We start from the raw sequence: 22,179 nt of genomic DNA, 5'->3' as shown, positions 1-22,179 counted from the left end.
TACTCGGACTACAATGCGGCTGAGTAAGGTAAGTCGTCGTCACAAGTCCGTTTCCGGGCCGTGACTTCAGCCAAGTCTGCCCACGACTGATCGTCGCCTGGCCCGGCGGTAATAGCGGCGTGTGCGCCTATGTTGCTCCGCAGAATGGTGCCAACGGTAGTCTCGGGATCCCCGTGACGGCTCGACCATCGGCGATCCCCTGTCCCAGTGTATACAAGTCCGGGATGGTCCAAGTATCCTGATATCGGCGTGAAAGGTGTCTTGCACATATACTCTTCCGCTTCCCTGACCGTCCCGATCCCGGGTGTCAGCAATGCTATCTCGATAAATTCAGTTACATTCCTGACTTGGTAGGGGGCATATTTTAGATTTCTTGTACCGACACTGACAACTCCTTCCAATGAATAGGATCGTGGAGAAGTTTCTCGATTGGTCTGATGGCACTCTGCCGCTGATAACTATACTGGAAGCTGTGTCTTGTAATGGTTTCATGACACGTTTCTTGGGGCGATCTGTCGTTACCGGGAGGTAGCCAATGTTATTCTGGAGCCGTGCAGCGACATCGCACTCTCGAGAGCAACACCCTGAGTATCTTCAACATCGACTTACTTTGGCAGGATGACAGGTGGGTCGTTTGGTGGGATACCTTCTGGACACAGTCCACTGATGTCTTCAAACCCTGACCTTCTCGGCCTCAAAAGCAGTTTCATCGTGATAACAGGCGTAGGCAACCCCCAGGGCATGCATTGGGTTCGAAGCCGCCCGCGGATGCGCCGAAATGAGCGCCTCGACCATCTGTTTGTTGCCTCTGTCTAACACAGGATCGTGCAGCGACGATCACAATCATCATTAGTTCTCAAAACCCCTATGTGCGCTTGTGTCTCCCGGGAGCGTTCATTCCAACACTTATGCTTAGACAGTTAGCTACAGTTATGCTTTGGATGAAGATGGGAGGTAATATAGGACACACCACAGGATGATGCCTCACGGTGACATCGATGAAGTTAACTATTGAGATGGGAGTGCCATATAATTCGCCGTATCGAAGAATCAGGCTTCTACGGTGAGGATATGTCAAGTTCTTCTTCGTCAGAAAGATTTACTGCTATGCACTTTGCAGCGTCGCGGCGATCTGCTTCGTTGGGTCAAAATCACTCTCTCACGTACTGCCTCGCATTGAGCCAATAAGAGCGGCTTTTAGCCATTGGCCTCAGTGGATGTTGCCAGAGGGACGGTGTGACAAGACGTTGTCTAACCGACCAGTCCTATTTCTGATCCCGGAGATTTACGGGTAAGGGAGAACCCAAAATATTGAAAAACAATACCAAACATAGGGGAGCGAGACAGTAAGGCTCTCCATGAGGTCGGGCAAAGTGAACGTCCAGCATCGAGTCTGGTCGCCTGTGATTCTGAGAAGATTGCTGAGGCGTGAGAGGCGGAGGTGAAAGTTCACCTGTGCCACCAGTCGATGAGAGACCGAGATTTTGAGGCATGTACTAATGCTATTGTTGAATGACTGCTGTCACATTCATAGCGCGGTCAGTCCCTGTCGAACAAGTTTGGTTCTCGCTCTTCTTGTGCAAGGCCATTGGCAGGGGAATCCTTGCCCGGGCACTGTCACTACGTGTGAATCCAGTATTAATCCTGTCTGGTTGGAAATAGGACGACAACAAGCATCATGACCATAGTACTGCGGAATGATTAAAGCATCAAATGGTGGATATATTGGAAAGGCTTGTAAGGAGAGCTTCAGCCAGCTCTCTTGGTGTTCTAACCAATGCAGAAAGTGCCCTTTACTCAGAAATCTCTAGGGTAGTAACTTGGCCTTTTTCACGTCGTGGTACTCGGTTGCCACATACAGCCCCTCTACTTGCGAACTAAGTTGATATCAATCTGGGTAAGAGTCCGTCTTGAGATACTCTTCTCTGACAGAGTCATATTCACTGAAACCACCCTCCGAAACGTTGATACCAAAGATAACCAAATAAAGATTATTATAAATCGCCAGGTTCAATCGATAGTGCTAATGGCCTGACAATTAATCCCGCTCACCTTCCGCACTGACAAATGACTCCAGATCATCCAAACCAAAACCAAGAAAGCAAGATTTCCACATCAACTTACGAACCGCATTTCCTGAAAGACATCCCCCTGGAGCTACGCTGGTTTCAGGCACTGTTCCTGATGGTCGATGCTAAACCTCCATACCCGAAGGTCGACAGGCCATTCAAGTACGCTAATGTCTTGTTCCTTTCCAATGAACCATCGGTGGCCTCGCTTTCATAGTCAAGCGCAGATTCTCTTATTTTATAATATTCTATGTAAGATCTGGATATTTATCGATATAATATCTAGAAAACGTATGATATTTACTCTAGAAACCCAGACAAACTATATATTCAACTTAATATAAACATAGGCTATCCACATGCGAAGCCGCCCTCTGTTCCATGAAGAGAGCATCCATCCCCCAGTCCACCTTGGTATACTTCATCCAACACGATTTATTCTTCCTATGGTATTAACAGCTAGTTACATAGAGCTGATATGATGTTCTTCCGAGAAGTTATATTCACAACTCATGACACTCTACTTCACTATCGAAATATATAATGAGTAGAGGAGATGGGGTATACGCGAGGATAGCATAGAAAATTCTACTATTTATACATGGGGTAGGTGTTTTTGTTATACATAGTTCTATGACTTAGTTATACGCTGGTTCGTTAAATATATCTATATTATATGGGATTTGCGGGCTTGTTACGTGTAGTTAGCATATATTCTGTCGCACCGGCGAGGCACCTATATAGGTAGACGATGGAATCTTGATTGATTGATTGACAACCGGGAATCCTGTGTTCTGGAAGGAGCATGAAAAGGTGTGTTACGTGCATGACATCTATGAGGGAGGGCAGCTGGCGGCAGTCGAGAGGTCACAGGGACTTCTCGACGAGGTGCTTGCATTTATTGAGCAAGTTTGGACCGATCGTAAGGGCTTCTGTAGCGAGGATATAGCGTGTAGTGATAGATCTGAAGCATATTTAATCCCATGCTGGACAAATGGAGATATAAAGCATTAGAAGTACATTAGTTTATAACCATGTACATACATCCCTAACCGATTACTGCCCTAGATTATATCCCAAAGCTCCATAAAACACCACCATCCACTACCAATCACTAAAGGCAAAACCACACCAACCCGACATCATACCTTAGTGAATCCATCAAGCAGCATGCATGCATTAGCATACATCATCCTTCTGCAAGATGCCCAAAGGGGCGAGTGTCAAGCTTACACCATCGGTTCTAGACACGGAAGAGATTCTGTTGGCCGGACATGAACACAAGAACCAGTACTTTTCATCTCCCAGCTTTTGCTATGGAACTATGATTCCGACCCCGCAAATGATGGCATGGTGAGATTTTCTTGGGGATGGGAATTGCATCGGTTCTGGTTGGCCGTGGATGGTTTCGCTTTGAGTTCTAGGGTTCGACTAAGGTTGGGGAGGGTGTGGTTTAGCTTGTTGCACTAGTACTTCTGTTGGACTCGTGTTGATCGCGGAGTGGATATTCTTTGCTTATTGTGTACTACTGTAGCTCTTTTGATTTTGATATTGCTTGTGTGGAGAGATAGATGGGTTTTGTTTTACATGGTGGAGTTGATATGGTAGATGTGTGTGAGAGGGTGCATATATACACGACTTACTGAGATTGTAACCCTACTCACCTAAGCACAGTATAATACTTAGTAAAGAACAAGCACACCTAACCACTGGATCAAACAAATCTCACCTCCCAACCTCAACCAGACCACCCACTGTTCAAAGTCATCCCTCCATACACAGTGTATTTCATGACCAAAAGATGCGGGGCTATCGAATTCTCACCCCCCACCCTAAATCCCCCCCGGTAACAATACCCCAAGTCTCATTGGCGGGACAGCATCCACACCCCTCCTTTTTCTTCCTCGACCTCGGAAAACAAACTTCTACCCGAAGTGGACTAGACCATGACTCGATTTACTGTTGAAAGTGGGTAAGTGGTGTCATGGATTAGGTAGTGAACGACGTAAGTGGTTACTCAGCCTTTCTCTTTTTTCTTGTCAACCTTCCTTTTCGGGCGTTCGAGCTAAACTATTATTAGACTTTTTATGTTTGGGTTATGTTCTGTTATGTTCTTGTTATACTCCTTGGAGGTATGTAGGTATGGATTTGCATCGAGGCTTGGATGGTGTTTGGGGTATATTTAGATCTTTTGGATCGATGGTTACGTATGGAGGTGTGTCTCTAGGGGAAAGAAAGGGGAGTGTTTGACACAGCCATAGTTTTGTGATAGTATTATTCGATTGGTGAAGTTAGTTGGAAGGAGGGTGGTGGTGGTTTAGAAAAGCTGAAAGGATGGTTATTGCATTACTCGGACATCAGGAGATCTGGACTGATGGTGGCCAGGTACAGTAAGTACCTGGTACATTCCCCGTCCAGTATGCTGCCTAGTCGATTCTACCTAAACTTCAGTACCCCAGATCATTAACTGAGGCAAAAAGGGGGGCGAAACCGAAATCTTTGCTCGGCTGGACTTTCATAAATTAATGAGACGATTAGCCGATCCAAAGTTAATAGGGGTAAGGTTACAGGTGACCTTGTGTAAGGAAGATGCATCGAAGACATGGATATGTACCTTATGATTGAGAACTTGCCATGTGCCGAGAACCTTTAGGTGGTCTTTTATTTTTTTCTCATTCATTCTGTAACCTGTTGCCTGGCGCCTGGGAACTACCGCCGTTTCGGGAATGGTGGGTTCCACAGGGACAGTTGGCTGAGTGATTCTTCTTGCACTACCGTCTCCGGTGATTACCTTAGTTGCCTATCTGCATTTCTATTGAATTGTATAACTAGTAGTCTACTAGTATACGGTAGACACGAAGGTCGGTAAATGAAAATAGGCGGTAACCAGGCACCAGGACCTGTCATGAGAGTCATAATTCAAATATTTGCTTGGGGACCTAAATTTGGTAGAATTCTGTAGGTACAGCCACGGCCTTACACTGCCTTGCTGTTTGGGCTGTCCCGAACTTAGTAAAGTGTAAAAAAAAAACTTCTAATCCTCCGGTGGCGCGGACTGGCAAATGGCCAACTCCAGAAGCGGTGGTTGGCTGACCACCACCCTTTGGGCCGTTGACGAGCGCGGCAGAGGAAACATCACTGGCTCCGGACCAAACTTCTTCGGCGGCTGGGGACAATGTTGCAGTCTGTTGCACTGGGGAAAAGGATCTCATCCTGATTCATGTCGAATAGTTCTTACGTCGTGGATATCTGGTCGCCCATTGTTGATTCGCACCTGATTATGACTCTATTGTTATTAGATGTAATATTACCGTTGGGAATGCATGGATGTATTCTTATTAGTCTTGTCTGCAACTATCATGTTCGACAGCATGGTTGACAGCTGTACTTACTAAGGTTCTTCAAACTGCCGATATCGCGATGGATTGCCGGTCGAGTCATTCGGTTTTGATATGAGGGTACCAGTTCGATGCTCTATCTCCATACTATTGATATATGGAAAGCTACTTTTTCTGGAGAGATAGGATTTAGGTATCCACTACGATAATACCGATCGGGGGCGATTAAAATTACGATATTATCGTCTTTGGATTCTTTTTCAATGTTATGTCAAGGTATATATCAAAGTCTAGGTTATTATTAAGAGTAATATCATGCTGCATGTAACTGAGCGAGAGCGGCCCTTTACTACAGAAAGTGACCGTATTGCATGGTGACCGAGTAACATCAAAAACCGGAGGTGATCGATTCGATGAATAATGGCTATCAAATATTGAATGAACCAGATGATCAAGCCCCAGATGATGATTTGTCTTTTGATGAGAAAGAAAAATGTAATAAGAAAGTAAAAAAAGAAAAAAAGCGGATCTTTGCAATGAAATGCCCAATTCGGGCCCAGAAATCCCTATCTCGGGTGAAGAGTGAAAGAGTCATACTGTATCATCCGTTCCCGATCATCGTCGCTGCGCCCTGAACCTCTAAGTACCGCCCGTCGCCGTACTGTACGACTCAGAACACTACGTACCGCCAACAGGGCTGACTGACTGACTCTCTCCGTCTCTTCCTTCTCTCCCTCCCTCTACTTTTCCTTTCCCTCTACCAGTCATCCTTTCTGAAGAAGGGACAGACAACCTCTTTTTTTTTTCTTTTCTGAAGAGTCATATCTCCCCCCTTATCTCTCATCCCATATGATTTATTTTTGTGACTATTAATCGATTTTTCTTGTTTTTCTTTTTCTTGTCACATCTTCCTCTCCGCTCATCAGTTGATTTCTATTTTTCTCAAGCTTGTTCTTTTTGGCAGAAAAACGTGGTCCCTGCGGTCCGCTCTGTTCCTCAGTTTCCGCCACTCTTGCCACAGGTCACGGTGAGTAACCCCCATTCCCTCTGGAGAATCTCCTGTTAGTCACGTTCCTTTCATATCATTCCCTTTTCCCTGGTGCCACTGGCCGAATTTCTTCCTGATCTTGAAATTTCGCCATCCCCTTTGCCTGCTCTTCCCTTCCACTTCTGGTTTTCTGACTGGGTCGCCCCCCCAGTTAGTCATTTACCTAGTCTACCGCTCCGCCCTCCGAAGAATAGGCAGCGCACCTGCGGTTCCCTGACACTTGAAGAGTCATAAGCATATGAAAAACTGGGGACTTCATAGTTGCTGACTGTACTTGTTCGCCATCAGACTATAGTCGATCGCCTCTTAAGAGCCTCTTGACAGCCAGCTGACTGCCTGGACAAGCATCAGTCTACATAAGTGGATCTGCCTGCTTGCTAACAGTCCGCCGTCGTAGCGGCTCTTTTTTATACCTACATACTCCCCACAGTATCAAGATGTACCTTGTTGTTTCGAAATACTTTGTTCCGGTCACCAGTGTTGCAGAATCCTCCGCCTTTGATCTCCGAAAGTCCGACAAGTCTGTTACTCTCATCTAGATCGATTGACTCATACAGCACCTGTCGTCCTGGAAGTCGCGTGGACCCGATACGCTTTCTACGTGTCTTTTGTCGTACGTTACTTTGGTTGATCTGCCCTGGAATCTACAACCGGTGATCGGTACAATACTTCTTGTTTGCGCCTCCCTTCGATTATTTCCACCTCCATACGTCCTACCCTAAACCTCGATATACGTTCTCACCCTCTACCTGACCTACCTTGACATCCAACGATAGTTGAATGACCTTTTAACCTCCGATCTACCCGCCCTTTTTTGATACCCATACACCCTGGCGATTTTTCTTTCCAAGGCCTGCCGTCGCCTGTGAATAAAAGACGGTTCTTGTCTTACAGCGTCTCGTTAACGGTTATTGCACAACGGTATATTTGATTTTCTCACGGTTTTTAAACGAGCGCACCTTGCCGTATCCACACAAGTTTGCCGTCCACCTGATTGGTCATTTGAGTTACTTGCTGTTTTGAAGTAAATCAGGTCATTCAACTGGATAGCTCCCCGGAATATGACAGGGATTGACGTTTTGGGTTTGAAAGATCCAAACCCTAGTGTTTCATACAGAGCGTCGTATGCGCACCCTTACGCATCGTCCATTTCCTCCTCCGCATCTTCCTCTTCGTCGTCGGTGTTCTCTCTTGATGGAGTCTCCTCCCACGGATCCATCTCTTCCGCCTCGACGAACCCGGTTGATGTCATCTGGGAAAATGACGGTGAGTACCAAACAGCAGGAAGGGGACTGGGCCCTTCGCGTGCGCCCTTGAGGGGCAACGCGGTGAAGGCTGCGGATGTCGCCGTTCCTCCGGAATTGCGTAAGCATCCGCGGCGTACAAACAGCGGTATCCAGTCCAACGGCGTGTCCTGCGCGCGGCCTCCGCCCTGTCTGCTGCGTCAGTCGGAGCGGAAAGTGAACTTCGTCGACAACCTCGTCGGTAAGTGCGGTTGAATATTTGTCGGGTACGATCCCATAGCTGAAGATTTACATCAAGACACCGCGTCGCAGATCGTCGAGACCATCTGGCCCTTGTCCGCCGTAGCACTCCGAAGTGATTCAACTACAGGCTGCAAAGGTGTTTTGCCCCTTCGCACCTTCATCCAGGAGACGCTCCGCCGGTCGCGGACCAGTTATAGCACGTTGCAAGTGGCTTTGTACTATCTGATTAAGATTAAGCCGCACGTGCCCAGTCACGATCTGGTCCATGACCAGACTCGGAGTAAGCCCGTCTGCCGGGCTATGCAGTGTGGTCGACGCATGTTCCTTGCCGCCCTGATTCTCGCCTCCAAATACCTCCAGGACCGAAATTACTCCGCCCGCGCTTGGAGCAAAATCTCCGGTCTGAATACATTGGAGATCAACCAGAACGAGTTGATGTTTCTGCAAGCAGTGGATTGGAAACTTCACATTCCCGAAGCCACTTTCCAGCGGTGGACTGATATTGTGTTGAAGTATACTCCTGGTGCTGGTATCATACCCGGCGAAGGCCAGACTTGGCGGACAGTTATTCCAAGACTTACTCCTGAGTTGGAAGAGATCGACTTTGAGCCGATGACTCCCACAAGCATGGAGGGTTCCGATTCCGGATCAATGGCAGGCTCTCCGTCTCCTCGTGGTACCTCCATGAGAGGCTCTTTCCTCCCTTCTTTCGCGAGCGAGCCCTCCACCCTCCCGTCGGAGGCACCTGTTCTCAAGCGGATTCCCCCAACTCTTGAGCAAGCCTCCCGAGCTGACAGCTTCAATGTATCCCTTCCGTCGTTGCCACGGCTTCCTACGCTGCCTACTCCGCAGCTGACGCCCCAGTCGAGCATGGCCTCCACTCCTGCCGCGAGTGCTGGCTCCTTCTCATCTCACCGGCGCTATTTCTGCGCTGCCATGTCCCAGGCGCAAAACATGTGCATGGCGCGGTCGACGCTCGACCAGCGCCCGTCACTTTCGTTTTGCCCGAAGACAGGCTCGTTTGATAGCTACCCCACTATGGTACGCCGGTCTTCTCTGGCTCGCTCGACCTCTTCTGCGTCTTCGCCAGATTCGATGGTTTCGGATGTCTCGACTCTGTCTGCTAACTCGTCTCGGTCCTCTTCGATGTCGTCGACTACATCGGGCCCTGTCTTGCCTCGGCTGGCCATTCAGGCTACCCTTAGATGTACTAACAATTCGATGAAGGAGAGCCGGAAGGCTGTGGCCATTGCTTCCCCCATCGATGAGAGTTCTTACAACGACATTTATCAATCCCCCGAAAGCTTTACTGGGTCTACTGGACATGTTTCGGAGCTGTCTAAATTTTCACTGGGAATTCCTGTTGATATGACATCCGCTCATGAGGCTGCCCAGAGCCTTTGTGCGTTGTCTGGTTCCGCTCCTCGTGCTCCCCAGACGAATCAACAGAGCGGAAATCAGCGCCAGTGTCGGAAACGCGGTCGCGCCGGATCTGACGATTTCGCGTTGCAAAACCACGTCCGTCATCTGATGCAGTCCAATACCATTACTGAGGGCACTGTGTTGCCCGATGGAAACATGAAAGGTCTGTTCATGAACGCTGGGCCTCAGCGCACTCAATCTCTCACGGCTGCCCAACTGCACGCTCTTAATTACAACGTTCCACTTTCTGGACCGGCAGGCATGAAGCGTGCGTGCTGCGGTAGTGAAGCGAGAAAGATTGCACTGAATCCAAGCGTGCGCGCGGATTACTTAGGTTAGAGATTCGTTCGCTGGACGGAACTTTTATGCAGTGGACAGGTTCGCCTTCTGTTCTGTTCTTTTCTTTTCTTTTTTCTGTAGAAAGGAAAAGTTATTGTTTATTGCATAATATCCTGAACTCGTCGACCGAGTGATCTTGATTTAGCCTCAACGCCTACAGAGGGCGGAACCGCAGACATCCGGTGGGAAAAGTTTTGTGTGAACTTTATCTCATATCTTCTTTCGTCGGGAAACATCTCCCGTCTTGTATATACCCTGGTGTTGGTTGGATTTGGTTGGAATTCTGCGACGGAGTCTGCGTCCACCTCTGTCTGGTGCAGTGGTCCTGTAACCCGCAGTCCACTTGTGTATGATCTATGACGGGGAGGTTCTATCACTATCTTTTATCATTTACTTTGTTCCATATCGTGGATATTTATTACTATTACTACTACTATCATGAACTGGAGTGTGCGGCAATGGCAGGGTTTCTTCTTTGTGTGCTTTGTTCTCTTGGTTGTTTGTCATCTCGGTCGACGGTGTAGCGGCGGATTTAGTGTTCTACAATGCATATTTTATTTTCTGAAGGAGTTTTCTGGTCAAAGTAGGGGTTCTTCCATTGTGTCTGTGACTGGTTGATCGAGGGATATTTGGGCTTTGATCTTAATGCCTCTTTGCCTGAGGCCATCATCGGTGGATTCCATCGTAAGGCCTTTACGCAAGGAGACAACCAAGCCATGGAACCAGCTGGTAGTCGCCTCTAGTGTTCTCATGAGGCACCTATCTGACATGGTCTCGTGATAGAGGTCATGAGTCACCGAACTGGCTATTCCAGTTCTCTGTGTTTCGGTGAGCATCCGACGATCGAGTGGCGCTGCAAACTACCGGTGAGTCATTGTCATCCTAGGCAGCCTGAGGCAGGCATCAATGCCGGAGTGTGCCGGAACCTCCGGATGGAATCGGATGTTGCGCTAGTCAGGTGCACAGTACGCTTAGCTATATACGTCCTAGCGTAATCAGATAAGATCAGATCCGGCGTTGTTGCAGTTCCCCTCACAGTCACCCTCATCATCAGACCATCCGGAGTCCAATGTGAGGGGACAATTCTTGGCGTAGCTTCCTCCATAACACATCCCTTTCCTACAAGCTCTATCTTTGCTTTAAATCTCTACTTTACAGGTCTTACCCATCTACATCCAAAGCGAAGGCTCATCATGAAGGGTCTTGACCGAGGTCTCGCCCTCGTCTCCACACTAGCTCTGCTCTTCGTCCAGGCTGTAGCGGTCCCCCTCTCAGCTGCCGAAAATGCCTCCCCCGACCAGACAGTCCTAGGCGATACCTATAACTTTCCCTCGACCCCCGAGAACAATGCCGACACCTTCGAGAAAGACCCCGAGGCAGAAGCCGCACCGTCATGGTTCACTTCCACCCTGATGGCCCGCCGACTCCTCGCTCTCTCAACCACAGGCGTAGCCTCCACCATCTTCTCTCACACACCCAAGGACGTCCACGTCCCAGCCGCCGTGGCCGGCCTGTCCATCAGCCAGAAAGAATACATCTCAGACTGCGACGAGGCCCTGCCCCCTTCAAGCGGCAACGGCGGCAACGGCGACCCGACTTTCCTCGCCCTCGAAGTCGAAACAACCTTCCGCAACACCGCTGAAGGCTCTAACATCAGCATCACCCTCGACTGGTGGGACCACTTGAACGAGACCGAGCCGCTCTGGCCCGGCTTCCCGCTCAGCCCTGCCGGTCTCCCCCGCGTTACTCTCTTCGGGTACGTCGAGTCCTTCCCGTCCCCTGTCCCGGAGGACACGGAGGCGGCTCTTCGGTCCTGCTATCTTAAAGCTCACCCCGATGCCCGGGTGTGGCTGCCGGAGCGGCCGGGCTCCCCGCATAGGAGCCACTGGGTCCGCATGGTTGTCACTCAGGTTTATTGGATTGGTGGCTTCGGCGGGTTCCAGCGCATTGGGTGGATGAATGTGACTGAGTGGAAGGGTATTCGGAGGGAGGAGAGTTTGCCGGGTATTGGGGATGGACGCGGATGGGAGGATGTGAGGCTTCCTGGGGAGAAGGGGTATTAATGGTATTGATGAGTGGGTTGCGAGCTACTGGTGCTTATGCTACTATCGGTGGCTTATGCTACTATCGATGATATACTTATGAGTGAGAATTGTTATGATGTTGGGGGCATGAGATTACGTTGCATGAACGGACATGAGCATATGGTTTATACTTTTTTATTTGTCTGTCCGTTAGGTACAGTATCTTGGCGGTAGCCTGAATAGGACTGTTATATCATTATATCAAGACTTATATCTGAAGCTATTGTAGGGGTCTAATATGAAGGGTTTATGATAGATGCGTACCCTCCGCAGTACAGAGGATTTATAGTACTAACTCAGAATGCCTACTGCCCTAACTAACAATTTTGTCGTCTAGACTAGCTGCTCTCAGACACATTATTCAGACATGCTCCCTATAAGAAAGCAGAAAGAACGAGATCCACTAATGTTAAATTACAGAACCTCTTATCCGAAAGAGGATACCAACCTGTCGGGAGCAATCAGAAGATTGAAGAATTAGATTTCTTGATTCAAATTTAGCCGGACAATATGTATCAGCTTGAGAAGTCTCGAGAAATACCCTGGCTAGTATATCGTAAGCCCGCTATCTCTTGTGTTAATATGGTACAGTGGTGGCTAGTGATAATCTTTTTGAATGCTAGCAAAAAGTGTTATTGTTATGGCATCTAGTATATAAACCTGTGACTCAAGGAATTGGGATTCTGAGCTGAAATGTATTACAGTTGATAATCGGTTCTAATATTTGATCCTGAAACCTGCGTAGTTGAAGTTCTTCAGCAGAAAGTGCTCATGGGTAAGTGTATCGAGACCCCACATATAGCGGATATTCGTTCATCCAGTGCTGAAGTAGTATTCACGACTTGAAGTCTGTCTTCACGGATAACGTTGAATATGGTAATATATAGAACATTATTCTGAACATCTACATCCTAAAATATATGTGACTATTGAAAAGTGGGTTGATATCAGCTATGTAGAAGGTAACCGTGGACGCTGCCGAGATGTTGCGGCGATGACGTCGGTTGTCCAGGTGGGGTCAAAGCGATACCTCGGATACCTTCTGTCAAAAAAACACCGGCCTTCCTGCTTTCATCCCTCGAAAATCATTCCCTTACCATACTCAGCAACTTCCACTGACTTTACACGTCTGGTAGTCGCCAATTGTCCTGTCTTGGTTTCTTGTGCGTTGTTTCCTCACTAAATATGTTTTACAAGCAGCTTCTAACATCTCCCTTGCGAAGGTCCTTCTCGTCGTTGAAAACCCCACCATCATCATTTCGACCAATTCATTGCTCTTCTGCCGCCATGTCTGGTGTTAGCAAAGCCTGTTGCTCGTGAGTATTTTTACCTTTCAAGATTGACAGTATCGAACTATACTAATAGTTTGCAGTATCCCTCCCATTGTCCCCAAGGGCTACCAGGCCAAGGGTGAATACAAGACCATCAATGGCTTGAAGACATGTATGTTTCAGTTTAGATGGCTTAGTTTACTGCTTTTATTGACAGCTCTTAGACGTCACTGGTCCGGAAAATGCCTCCAAGGCTATCCTAGTCATCTACGGTGCGTAAAAACTACTCGCCATCGACACCCCGCACCCACATAGCTAAGAAAAGTCAATAGACATCTTCGGTTTCTTCGACCAGACCATCCAGGGAGCCGACATTCTCGCCACTGCCAATGAGCAAAAGTACCGGGTCTTCATGCCCGACTTTTTCGAAGGCGAGCCCGCCGACATTACCTGGTTCCCTCCCCAGAACGATGACCACAAGCAGAAACTCGGCAATTTCTTCCAGACCAAGGCCGCGCCCCCAAGCACCCTCTCTAAGATCCCAGATGTTGTCTCCGAAGCCAACAAGCTCGCCCCCAACGGCGAGTTCGGGTCCTGGTCGATCCTGGGCTACTGCTGGGGTGGAAAGATCACCGCCCTGGCCTCGGGCAAGGACAACAAGATCTTCAAGGCCGCCGTGCAGTGCCACCCCGCTATGCTTGCCCCAGAAGATGCGAAGTCGGTCTCAATCCCCATGGCCGTGCTCGCGTCCAAGGATGAGAACCCGAAGGATGTCCAGGACTTCGGCTCCAACCTGAAGAAGGAGAACTACGTTGAGACTTTCTCCACTCAGATCCACGGCTGGATGGCAGCCCGTTCGAACCTCGAGGACGCTGAAGTCCGCAAAGAGTACGAGAGGGGATACAAGACTGTTTTGGAATTCCTTCACAAGCACGCTTAAGCGAAGATATTGGACTAAATAACTCTGGAGGACTTCGGAATAATCTAATGACTGATGCCTTGATGTCCTTTTAGTTTATTGTCTTCGAAGGAAAAAATTGCACATATTTATGATTTACCATTTTATATGAACGTGGGCGTACGTATTTTAGACTGATGAGTTGGTTGACATTAGTGGGCATCAACCACGTTATACTAGACCATGTCACAATGCCTTTTGATTAAGGTACATTGTGTAATCACGTACTCCGAATATTAATGCCATTCGGCCCGATTAGCGCATAAATCGGGCGTCAGATGTCTAATTGCCCCATTACTTGTCATGCCATGTAGATAAAACCGTCCCTGAGGTTCCTACTGAATCAGGTAACTTCGGCCGGCCCGTGGTTTGCCCGACGTCATCGATTATCACTGCCCGTCACTTCCAACTCAACTTCTTCCTTTGTTCTAGACCTTGTCCCTGCATTAGCAATATAAGTCTTGTATATATAATAAGCGCCGTCACAAGAGTTGATTCTTCGCCGTGTAAATGAGGATATCGCTTGACAATCAGTTCCTACGCTGCGGATCGCTTGTCTTTGGGCACCAACTTATAGCCGGCTTACCTCGGCATGCCGAACAGCCAGAAATTCTTTTCTCAGCTATAAACTAGGTATAGGCATACAAAACACGTTACTTCAATACAACTCGAAGCGAAAGACGATGTCTTTCTTTTTTGGCCGTCGGCATTCTGTCTCTGGTGCGCCAGCAGAGGACGATGGCGTGCCTAGGAATCCGAATTTGAGATTGAGAAGAAGGGCATCTGTTCCGAATGCGCCGAGTCAGACTCGTGGCACTCATGACAGGAATGTGTTCCAAGATCTGTTCCGGAGACATCGAGATGATTCAGAATCGGAGATGCCGACAGTGGAGAGGGACCATGGTAGTGTAAGCTTTCCTTCTCGATTATATTCCACCCAGATAGTCTCATTTAGAATTTGGAGTGGATCTGACCGTAGAAACAGACTCATGCAAACCAATCTAAGCAATCAACGGCAACAGCTGCCAAAAGTCATACGGGTTCCCAGAGCTCCCCGCATGCGCATGAACCGTCTGCGAAGGGACACAACCAAGAGGGTGTTCATAATGCTACGCCGTCATCTGAATATGCGCTCAGCAAAAAAGAAATCGAGACTCTTTTCTCAGGAGCCCCATTCTTCCTCCTTGAAAGGGGCAAGTATGACCATCATTACCCACAGGTGATCTTCCCCTTCGATGACCACGATCCTACTATTCAAAATTTGTGGGACCGAAAACCACTGCCTCATCCGTCGTATACTCTATGTACGTTGCATGCTCATCTACCTGTTCCAGACAGGTGGGTAATCTCCAAAGATGAGCCGATACATCTTAATAGTTGGAAGAAAACCGGAGGCGCTAAAAGAGCGACTTTCGACATCGGAATTTTTGAAGTACCAAACATGCTGTCAATGAATGGAAAGGACCCAGGAGCGGTTGGGTTTCGTCATTTCCTAGAGCTCCCGGTTGCGGATGCTGTGCGCTACCCTGAAGAGCCAAAGGGGAAATTGAATTACATACAGCTTTCCTCGATTCCGGCCTCGGAGGTATATGAACTGATGGAGCATTATCATGACGTTTATGCACTGTCTGGGGGCGCTCCATATGACCGGAAACAGTTGCTCTGCGATGGCCCATCTGCCTGGAAAAAGATCGGCGTACGGGACATTAATCTACAGTGCTTAGTGGAACGCCTGCGGACGTTAACAAACCTTCGTCGTGAACTATTACACGGAAAGAAAGCAACCACAATCCTTGATACCGAATCTACCCGAGACTTATACAGTGGCCTATTCACTAAATTCCTCTACCCTCCATCCAAACCTCTGCTCGCGGACTCCAGCCTGGCTCATAGCCTCAAATCTCAAATTAAGGCTTTGACCATGACCCTCGCCGCAAGGAACGCGTGGGTGGATTTTAGTCTTCCCGAGTGGCGTTTATATGCAGGACAGCTGCTGTGGGAAGCCGGTCCTCATCCGGACGGTGATCTCTTGGACCCTTCTACGTGCTCAAAACCCTGGATGCATCCAACGCTCGAGCGCAGGTGGCTCCTTATCCAGATGCTCCTCGCCGCGGAACTGCTTCTCCGTCTCGATGCCACTGTCCGGGTGGGGATTCTGGATAATTCCAAGGAATTGCAGATCACCGTTCAAGACATAGATGATTTCGAGAAGCTACGGAGCGGAAAGGTAGACTGGGACTTGGTGGTGGTACGACGCTTTATGGATACGTTTGACATTAGCTACAGGGCCGACGAGCCTGACCATCCTGGCTTCGACCCCGTAGAACACACGGGAAACTCGAGAGGCGAAAAGAATCACGAGAAGAATTCACGCTCTTTCTTCGAAAATTTGCTCCACAGATCGTTGTCTGGCTCAGCCGCCGAGTCCACTGAGTCAGCCTGGAACTGCAGTCTGGTCCCAACATACCTCGACCAACAGCTCCAAGGGTTACTTGTGTTTGGTCAAGAGATTGGCTGGCCAGGACTTGATGGACTCAGAGCGGGCCTGGAGTCTGCGATTGGGTCGGGTCAAATGAGTGAAGCAGTCACTAATGCGTATAATAAACCAGTACACAATATGCTGCCAGCCGAAGCTGGTGCGCCTCTTAGTAAAGAGGAAATGCATACCAGAAGCCCATCCCGCCGGTGGATAGCCCTCCACTGCTCTCAAGATCAGAAGGCTTCTGTGCAGCTTGGTGGTTGGATTACCCGCAGCTGGCTGTCCGGTTTTGTTTTCCCCGGAGAGCAGATCAGCCACCTCCTCATGGCTACGATATTGGAGAATGACTCAGATGCTCTCGCGAAACTAGGGCCCATTGCAAACCTCTACGGTGGATTTGCGTACAATGGAATGACTTGGTGGAGCAAAGAGTGTGTTGTCGGTCGAGTCCTGGCCAGTCTGGAAGATACGAAAGAGTGCTTGGGCTGGATAAGGAGCGCGGTTGTGCCTAAAGATGCCTGGACAGTTCAGCCGCTGGACAATTCATGGTTCGAGGTTTCTGTTCAACCGCCTCTGTCAATGCCTGGAAAGCCGCGCATCCGTCAGGGGAATAAATTAGCGTATGAATCAACACCACTTGGGCGTGGTGAGCGAGTCAGCGGCGCATTCTCCTTACCGTTGGACTCCCCGTTGGAGAAAGAACCGAAGAACGTAGTCTTCGAGACATTGACATTCTCTGGAAAGGACGGGCAGTCATTGGAAAACACGCCGCATCCCATCGTCGACAGAGCCCTTATGACCTTTTCGATCGCCTCAGGAACTGACTCACCCTGGAAAGTCTCCTTCCAACTGAGGTACAACGTCCGGTTCATCACATCTCACGAATGCCGCCCACCGGGCAACTTCATATCATATCACTGCGCATGCCCCACTGGGAGTGGCACATCAACGCCGTCCAGCAGTTCAAGCCCCCGACATCACCACCGTCTCCCAGGCCACCCTCTCCACAGCGGGTACAAATATAAACACATATCGCTAGACTCCCTCCCCGAGCACTGTGTCCCTGACGACGCTTTCCTTGAGGGCAGTCACCACAACAACCACAGCAACCACAGCAACCATCACAAGAAGCACGAAGTGCTCATCGTCGACGCGCGTGGCGGCCACGACAGGGAAACCTTCGCCCGAGCGTGGTGCGCTTCACTTGGATATCATGCTCTTATTGGCAGAGTTGGACGGACGTGTCTAGCGTGCTGCATCAGAGAAGCCAGGGCTATTAGCGTGAAAGTCGTTCTGCGCGTGGATGGCGGTGTCAATCGGTCTCCGTATCCGTCTTCTCAGACGTTGCCTGGTTTGAAGGAGATCTAATAAGCGTTTATCCGTTGGTGAGTTAATGCTGTAGTTGGGAGTGCTATAGTAAAGGGTGAGGGGTATTATTTGGATTGGAGTAGGTTATATATATGGGTATTATAATAAGAGTTTATTTATGTATTTTTCTCTTCTACCAAAGGATTGATTGAAATGCATCCCACGCAGAGTGCAGAGTATCAAGTCTACCATGAAACAACCTCTACCAAGGATCCCTCACAGAATGTAAAACAGTCACAAGTAAAGAATATAAAAGAAACCTCAATCAAAATATACAAAAAGCCAATAGATCACATATTATTCCATCTGATCACACAAGCGAGGTATACGGAGTAGTAAGTAAACCTCCAGCTAAAGTATACATGTTTCTACTACCGCCGCACCCAATCACTCCCAAACCCCATATAATTCCGATATACATACTTCTAATTAGTACTTACTACTTACTACCCAAATCTCAAACCAAGAAAGAAGAACCACCTCCAAACCCCAATCAATACCCAAACTCCAATCTCCAAACACCAAACCCAATAACAACCAGCATCCATCCTACATTTCTTCTCAAGAAAGAAGAAACAAAAATCTCGGCTAGTAAAGAGGTAACCACCTCCCGAAACTAAACCCAAACTAAACCAAACACACCACCTTCTTCAAATCACAACCCAAGAAACTCCTCATCCTAGTCTCAGTGCACCCCCAAGACATAACCCCCCACTACTCTAGCCTCTATAGTCCTCATGCATTCATTGAAACGCAGAGCATACCCGAATCGAGTCAAGTGCCCGGCCATGGTGAAACGACGAAGGATTCTGGACTCGCGCTACGGGGTTTTTGAGTTTGTGTTTGGGTTTGGCTCTTTACGTGGCTTTTGCTTTTGTTTTTGCTTTTGGGTTTAGTTTGATTTTGGTTTTGGTTTTGGTTTTGGTTTTGGTTTAACAGTGTGGGTTTAGGTTTGGGTCTAGGTTGTGGAGGGGGTTAGCCTGATATGGTTATTGGTGCTGTTGTTGCTTGGTTTCTTTTTGTACCTTGGTGGTTTTTGGTGGTGGGGGTGTGATTAAGGTGTGGGTTAGTTTGGTTTTATTTGGGGGGTTGGTGTTGCTTTGCTTGGTTTCTTTGTGTGTTTTGTGTAGTTGGAGTATATGGGGTGTTGGAAGGGGTTATTGTTGTGGTTTTTGGTTGAGTGAGTATCTTGTTCTTGTGAGAATGCTGGTTCTGATCTCTGTGGTAGATAAGGGAGAGACTGGAATGGGAAGGTGGTTTATCTGTGATGGGTGTTTGTGTTCTCGTTACGGTTGAGACTGATAGGAGTCGTATATCTAGGCAAGTTGTAGGTTATCCTTGATATTTCGCATAAGAATGAGGGGGTGGTAGTGTTTAGTCTGGTTGAAGTATAAGGATGTTAGTATCAGCAGGTATGAATGATCTGGTGTGGTGCTTGTGTTAGTGTTCGACCCTCCGAGTTGGAGATGGAAATGTTGGTATACTCTGCCAATTGTAGAACTGATCGTGTACTGTCATGAAGCTATTGTAAGTTCAACGGTTTTGATACACATAGAGCTCGGTATCTGGGATAACTAATATCTTCAGTCATTGGACTGACACTTATTCTTTGTTTCCCTGGTATTCGTGAAGAGGCTGGAGTCGTTATACATCTACCCTGGCAATTCAAATAGGACAAGGTTCCGTCTTCAGAAAGTAGCTGGGAATAAGCGCATTGTAGTCATGCTATCCCATCCTTGGAGACAGTCCCTAAATGATTTTTAAATGATAGTGTTCCCAGTTCACAGGGCCAGGACATAAGTATAACCAACTTACCTCCAATTATTCTTTCCTAGTGCAGAAAGTAGACAGCCTTGTCTAGACAATGTCTTGCATCCAGGTATGCCGTACAGACCGAGTGGATACTGATAGGGGGGCGTTCTGCACGAACGGAGATGCCTAATCAGGCAGACTGATTTCGCCGTCCCACAACACACAAACAAGAGCAACAAAATTTGTAAGAGCTGGATTTCGTTCAGGTGTCTGATCCGTTTCTTATCCGGGTGTAGTTGTTCTTTTGTAGTTTGAGATAGGTGTTTTCATATTCACATTGTACGTTGCGTGTACGTGTACTGGAGACGAAGGACTCATGAATCCCTGAGGGTCCGAATAGAGTCGCGTAGACTTTCTCATCGTCGCTATGACTTCTCATCAATATACTATTAGTCAAACCCTCGCAAGTAAACTGATAAGGCTGCCCAGTTACACTTAACTAGTAACGATTTGGTCGTATGTAGTAGTGAGTAGCTGTCGGCGACCGAAATAGATCAAGGTGTCAACACTCCAATAACGCTTGCTTCGCTCCGCTGCGCAATAAAACAACCAGTATTAATCTCACCGACAGATATCCCCGGCAGTCAACCAGGGAATATACCCGATAGTCCCACCGCGACGGGGACCTTCGCTCATGGACCAGGCATGCTGGATACGGCCCCTCCGAGTGGAGACCTCACCGAAGCTCTAAATCTGCACCATATGCGATGAAATTAAGCTGGCACTAGAGTCGAGCCGCTCGATTGACACAGGGTGCAAGACATCGGTCCCTGAGGCGGGTAGTTCCGCTCGTTGCGTTCCTGTTCTGGCATAGTTATCATGGCATTATGGGGCGTGGTCTTGGTGTTGGTCGATGTCTAGATCGTTGACCAGAGACACCAAGCTGCGGGTCATATATCCGCAGGTAATGGGGGTTCACTGTTAAGAATACTTTGCGTCGATAGGGGTGGAAAGGGAAGGATTACGGAAGAGGATCACGTTTTTCCTGTGCTGAAGATTGTTCATCATGTTGACCAATGGGAATGCCAGCGTCGATTGAACAAGACGCAGGTACTGTACTTCATGCGGATTGGTTGCTTACAGACATGAAGGATGCGCTGCGCCAAGTTCAGCCGGCCAAATTACTCTGAGTACACCTCAGCTACGCAACAGCTCCTTTAACCATGTACGGTAGAAAGTCCGTTTCGCGCTGGATGGTCCGGATATCGTCCCTAATGGGAACGCGATGCATGCGTGTAAACCAGCGACGGTGACCAAGGAACGGTGGTTCGCAGACCAAGACGATCCATTGCCGATCGACATACCATGACAAGCATGTGCAAGCATCCAGAAGGGCCCTAGAAGCCCCAGGGGAATTTATCAACCATGGAAATTACATTTCGGAGGGAGGATGGCATCGCACTATGACAAGGGCTCTAGTCTGAATCGGTCGCTAGGTCCGGGCAGGAGAACATCATTGGTATTTCCTTGTTGGTTTGTTTTTGCTCAAGTGATCGTGGATTGAGTTACAGTTGGATCCGTGGCACTGAGAAGTACCGTACTTATTAAACTACTGTGGAAAGCAAGCCATCGTTGTTGGTAAGGTCTCGAACGGAGAACTCCGTATATTAGTTTGACTTAGGGTTCGTGGAGTTGGATCGGACTAAAAATCCTGCCCTTAGAGAGAGTGCCATTTCGATGAGGCAAACCCCCGAGGCCACCAATCATCGGCGGCAGGGAAGATTTATCCTCGGAGAAATTCTGGAGGTAAAGTGGTAAATGAGAATGGATATTAGTCCCTGCAGCAAGAAAGTGGAGGGAGTCTTACCGAGGGTTGAAACGGAGCTGTGCCCATGTGTCAGGAAAGTAGGGGTTCTATCTATAGTAACCCATCTCCATACTTTAAATTACTTCTTGCATGGTTCAAAGTAGATATCCGGAACCCTACATCATACATACTGGAGTCATTGCTCTGTGAGAGAATCTGGCGGCTGCACTTTAGTCCAGAGTCATATCCAATGAGACAAACAAGCTCATCGATGTATTGACCCCCGTTTGTTTCATCTTAGAGTGGGCGTTAGCAGATGGAGGAGCGATAGATTAATGATAGATTAATTTTCGGCGATCTCGTCAACGTCGCTTACGTATATCGCCCGATCCCACTGCACAGACTGACCAAACGAGGAATTTTCACGGCTATAGCAGTTCCTACTATGAATCCGCCACAATTTTGGGAGTTATTTTGGTTCAGTTTGATTTATTTTCTTTTATTCAATTATTTTTTATTCTCTCATCTTTTCCTAACTGGTGCTTCCCTCCGCAATACGAGGCGATCCAGAGAAGTGAAGCGACAACAATCACGCAGAAAAAGAAAGCAAGGAGAAAAATTCTATTCGATTGACACTCGGAGATGATACTCGGTCGGTATAAAATCTCCCCTAGTCTCTGGATACGTAGAATTGACCAAGACTAAACACAATTCGGATGGTATCATCTCCATCATCGACCAACGTTATCCTCATTAA

The 22,179-nt window shown here is 48.1% G+C and overlaps 5 protein-coding genes across 5 annotated transcripts; all 5 read left to right on the top strand.

The window, feature by feature from the left end:
- Positions 1-3,273: 3,273 nt before the first annotated feature.
- On the top strand, positions 3,274-3,640 carry F9C07_10987 (uncharacterized protein; the record flags this gene model as incomplete). The annotated part of the gene is made up of 2 exons (XM_071507539.1): positions 3,274-3,422; positions 3,604-3,640. 2 exons carry the CDS (start codon positions 3,274-3,276, stop codon positions 3,638-3,640), a joined length of 186 nt encoding a protein of 61 aa, XP_071366028.1.
- A 3,876-nt stretch (positions 3,641-7,516) lies between these two features.
- F9C07_10986 (G1/S-specific cyclin Pcl5) lies at positions 7,517-10,267 on the top strand (the record flags this gene model as incomplete). The annotated part of the gene is made up of 2 exons (XM_041283883.2): positions 7,517-7,940; positions 7,998-10,267. 2 exons carry the CDS (start codon positions 7,517-7,519, stop codon positions 9,701-9,703), a joined length of 2,130 nt encoding a protein of 709 aa, XP_041140180.1. The 3' UTR covers positions 9,704-10,267.
- A 450-nt stretch (positions 10,268-10,717) lies between these two features.
- F9C07_1141113 (pyridoxamine 5'-phosphate oxidase-domain-containing protein) lies at positions 10,718-12,618 on the top strand. Its single transcript, XM_041283884.2, has one exon. The coding sequence runs from the start codon at positions 10,897-10,899 to the stop codon at positions 11,764-11,766; it is 870 nt and encodes a 289-aa protein (XP_041140181.1). The 5' UTR covers positions 10,718-10,896; the 3' UTR covers positions 11,767-12,618.
- Positions 12,619-12,778: 160 nt separating this feature from the next.
- On the top strand, positions 12,779-18,797 carry F9C07_2280024 (uncharacterized protein). Its single transcript, XM_071510413.1, has 5 exons — positions 12,779-12,950; positions 13,011-13,103; positions 13,160-13,230; positions 13,283-14,924; positions 15,002-18,797. The coding sequence occupies exons 4-5, from the start codon at positions 14,700-14,702 to the stop codon at positions 17,861-17,863; spliced, it is 3,087 nt and encodes a 1,028-aa protein (XP_071366027.1). The 5' UTR covers positions 12,779-12,950; positions 13,011-13,103; positions 13,160-13,230; positions 13,283-14,699; the 3' UTR covers positions 17,864-18,797.
- On the top strand, positions 13,075-13,998 carry F9C07_2228620 (putative hydrolase; the record flags this gene model as incomplete). Its single annotated transcript, XM_041287913.2, has 4 exons — positions 13,075-13,103; positions 13,160-13,230; positions 13,283-13,330; positions 13,391-13,998. The coding sequence occupies 4 exons, from the start codon at positions 13,075-13,077 to the stop codon at positions 13,996-13,998; spliced, it is 756 nt and encodes a 251-aa protein (XP_041140182.2).
- Positions 18,798-22,179: the final 3,382 nt, after the last annotated feature.

The sequence above is a fragment of the Aspergillus flavus genome, chromosome 1, assembly GCF_009017415.1.
Source record: "Aspergillus flavus chromosome 1, complete sequence".
Classification (NCBI taxonomy): domain Eukaryota; kingdom Fungi; phylum Ascomycota; class Eurotiomycetes; order Eurotiales; family Aspergillaceae; genus Aspergillus; species Aspergillus flavus.
This window is presented reverse-complemented; position numbering and strand designations above follow the sequence as displayed.

What these genes read in the sequence shown, in the direction of transcription:
- F9C07_1141113 (XM_041283884.2), top strand. Translation starts at nt 10,897, where the DNA reads ATGAAGGGTCTTGACCGAGGTCTCGCCCTCGTCTCCACACTAGCTCTG.
- F9C07_2280024 (XM_071510413.1), top strand. Translation starts at nt 14,700, where the DNA reads ATGTCTTTCTTTTTTGGCCGTCGGCATTCTGTCTCTGGTGCGCCAGCA. An exon ending in TGGAGAGGGACCATGGTAGT is followed by an intron (nt 14,925 to 15,001) that starts GTAAGCTTTCCT and finishes CCGTAGAAACAG; the next exon opens with ACTCATGCAAACCAATCTAA.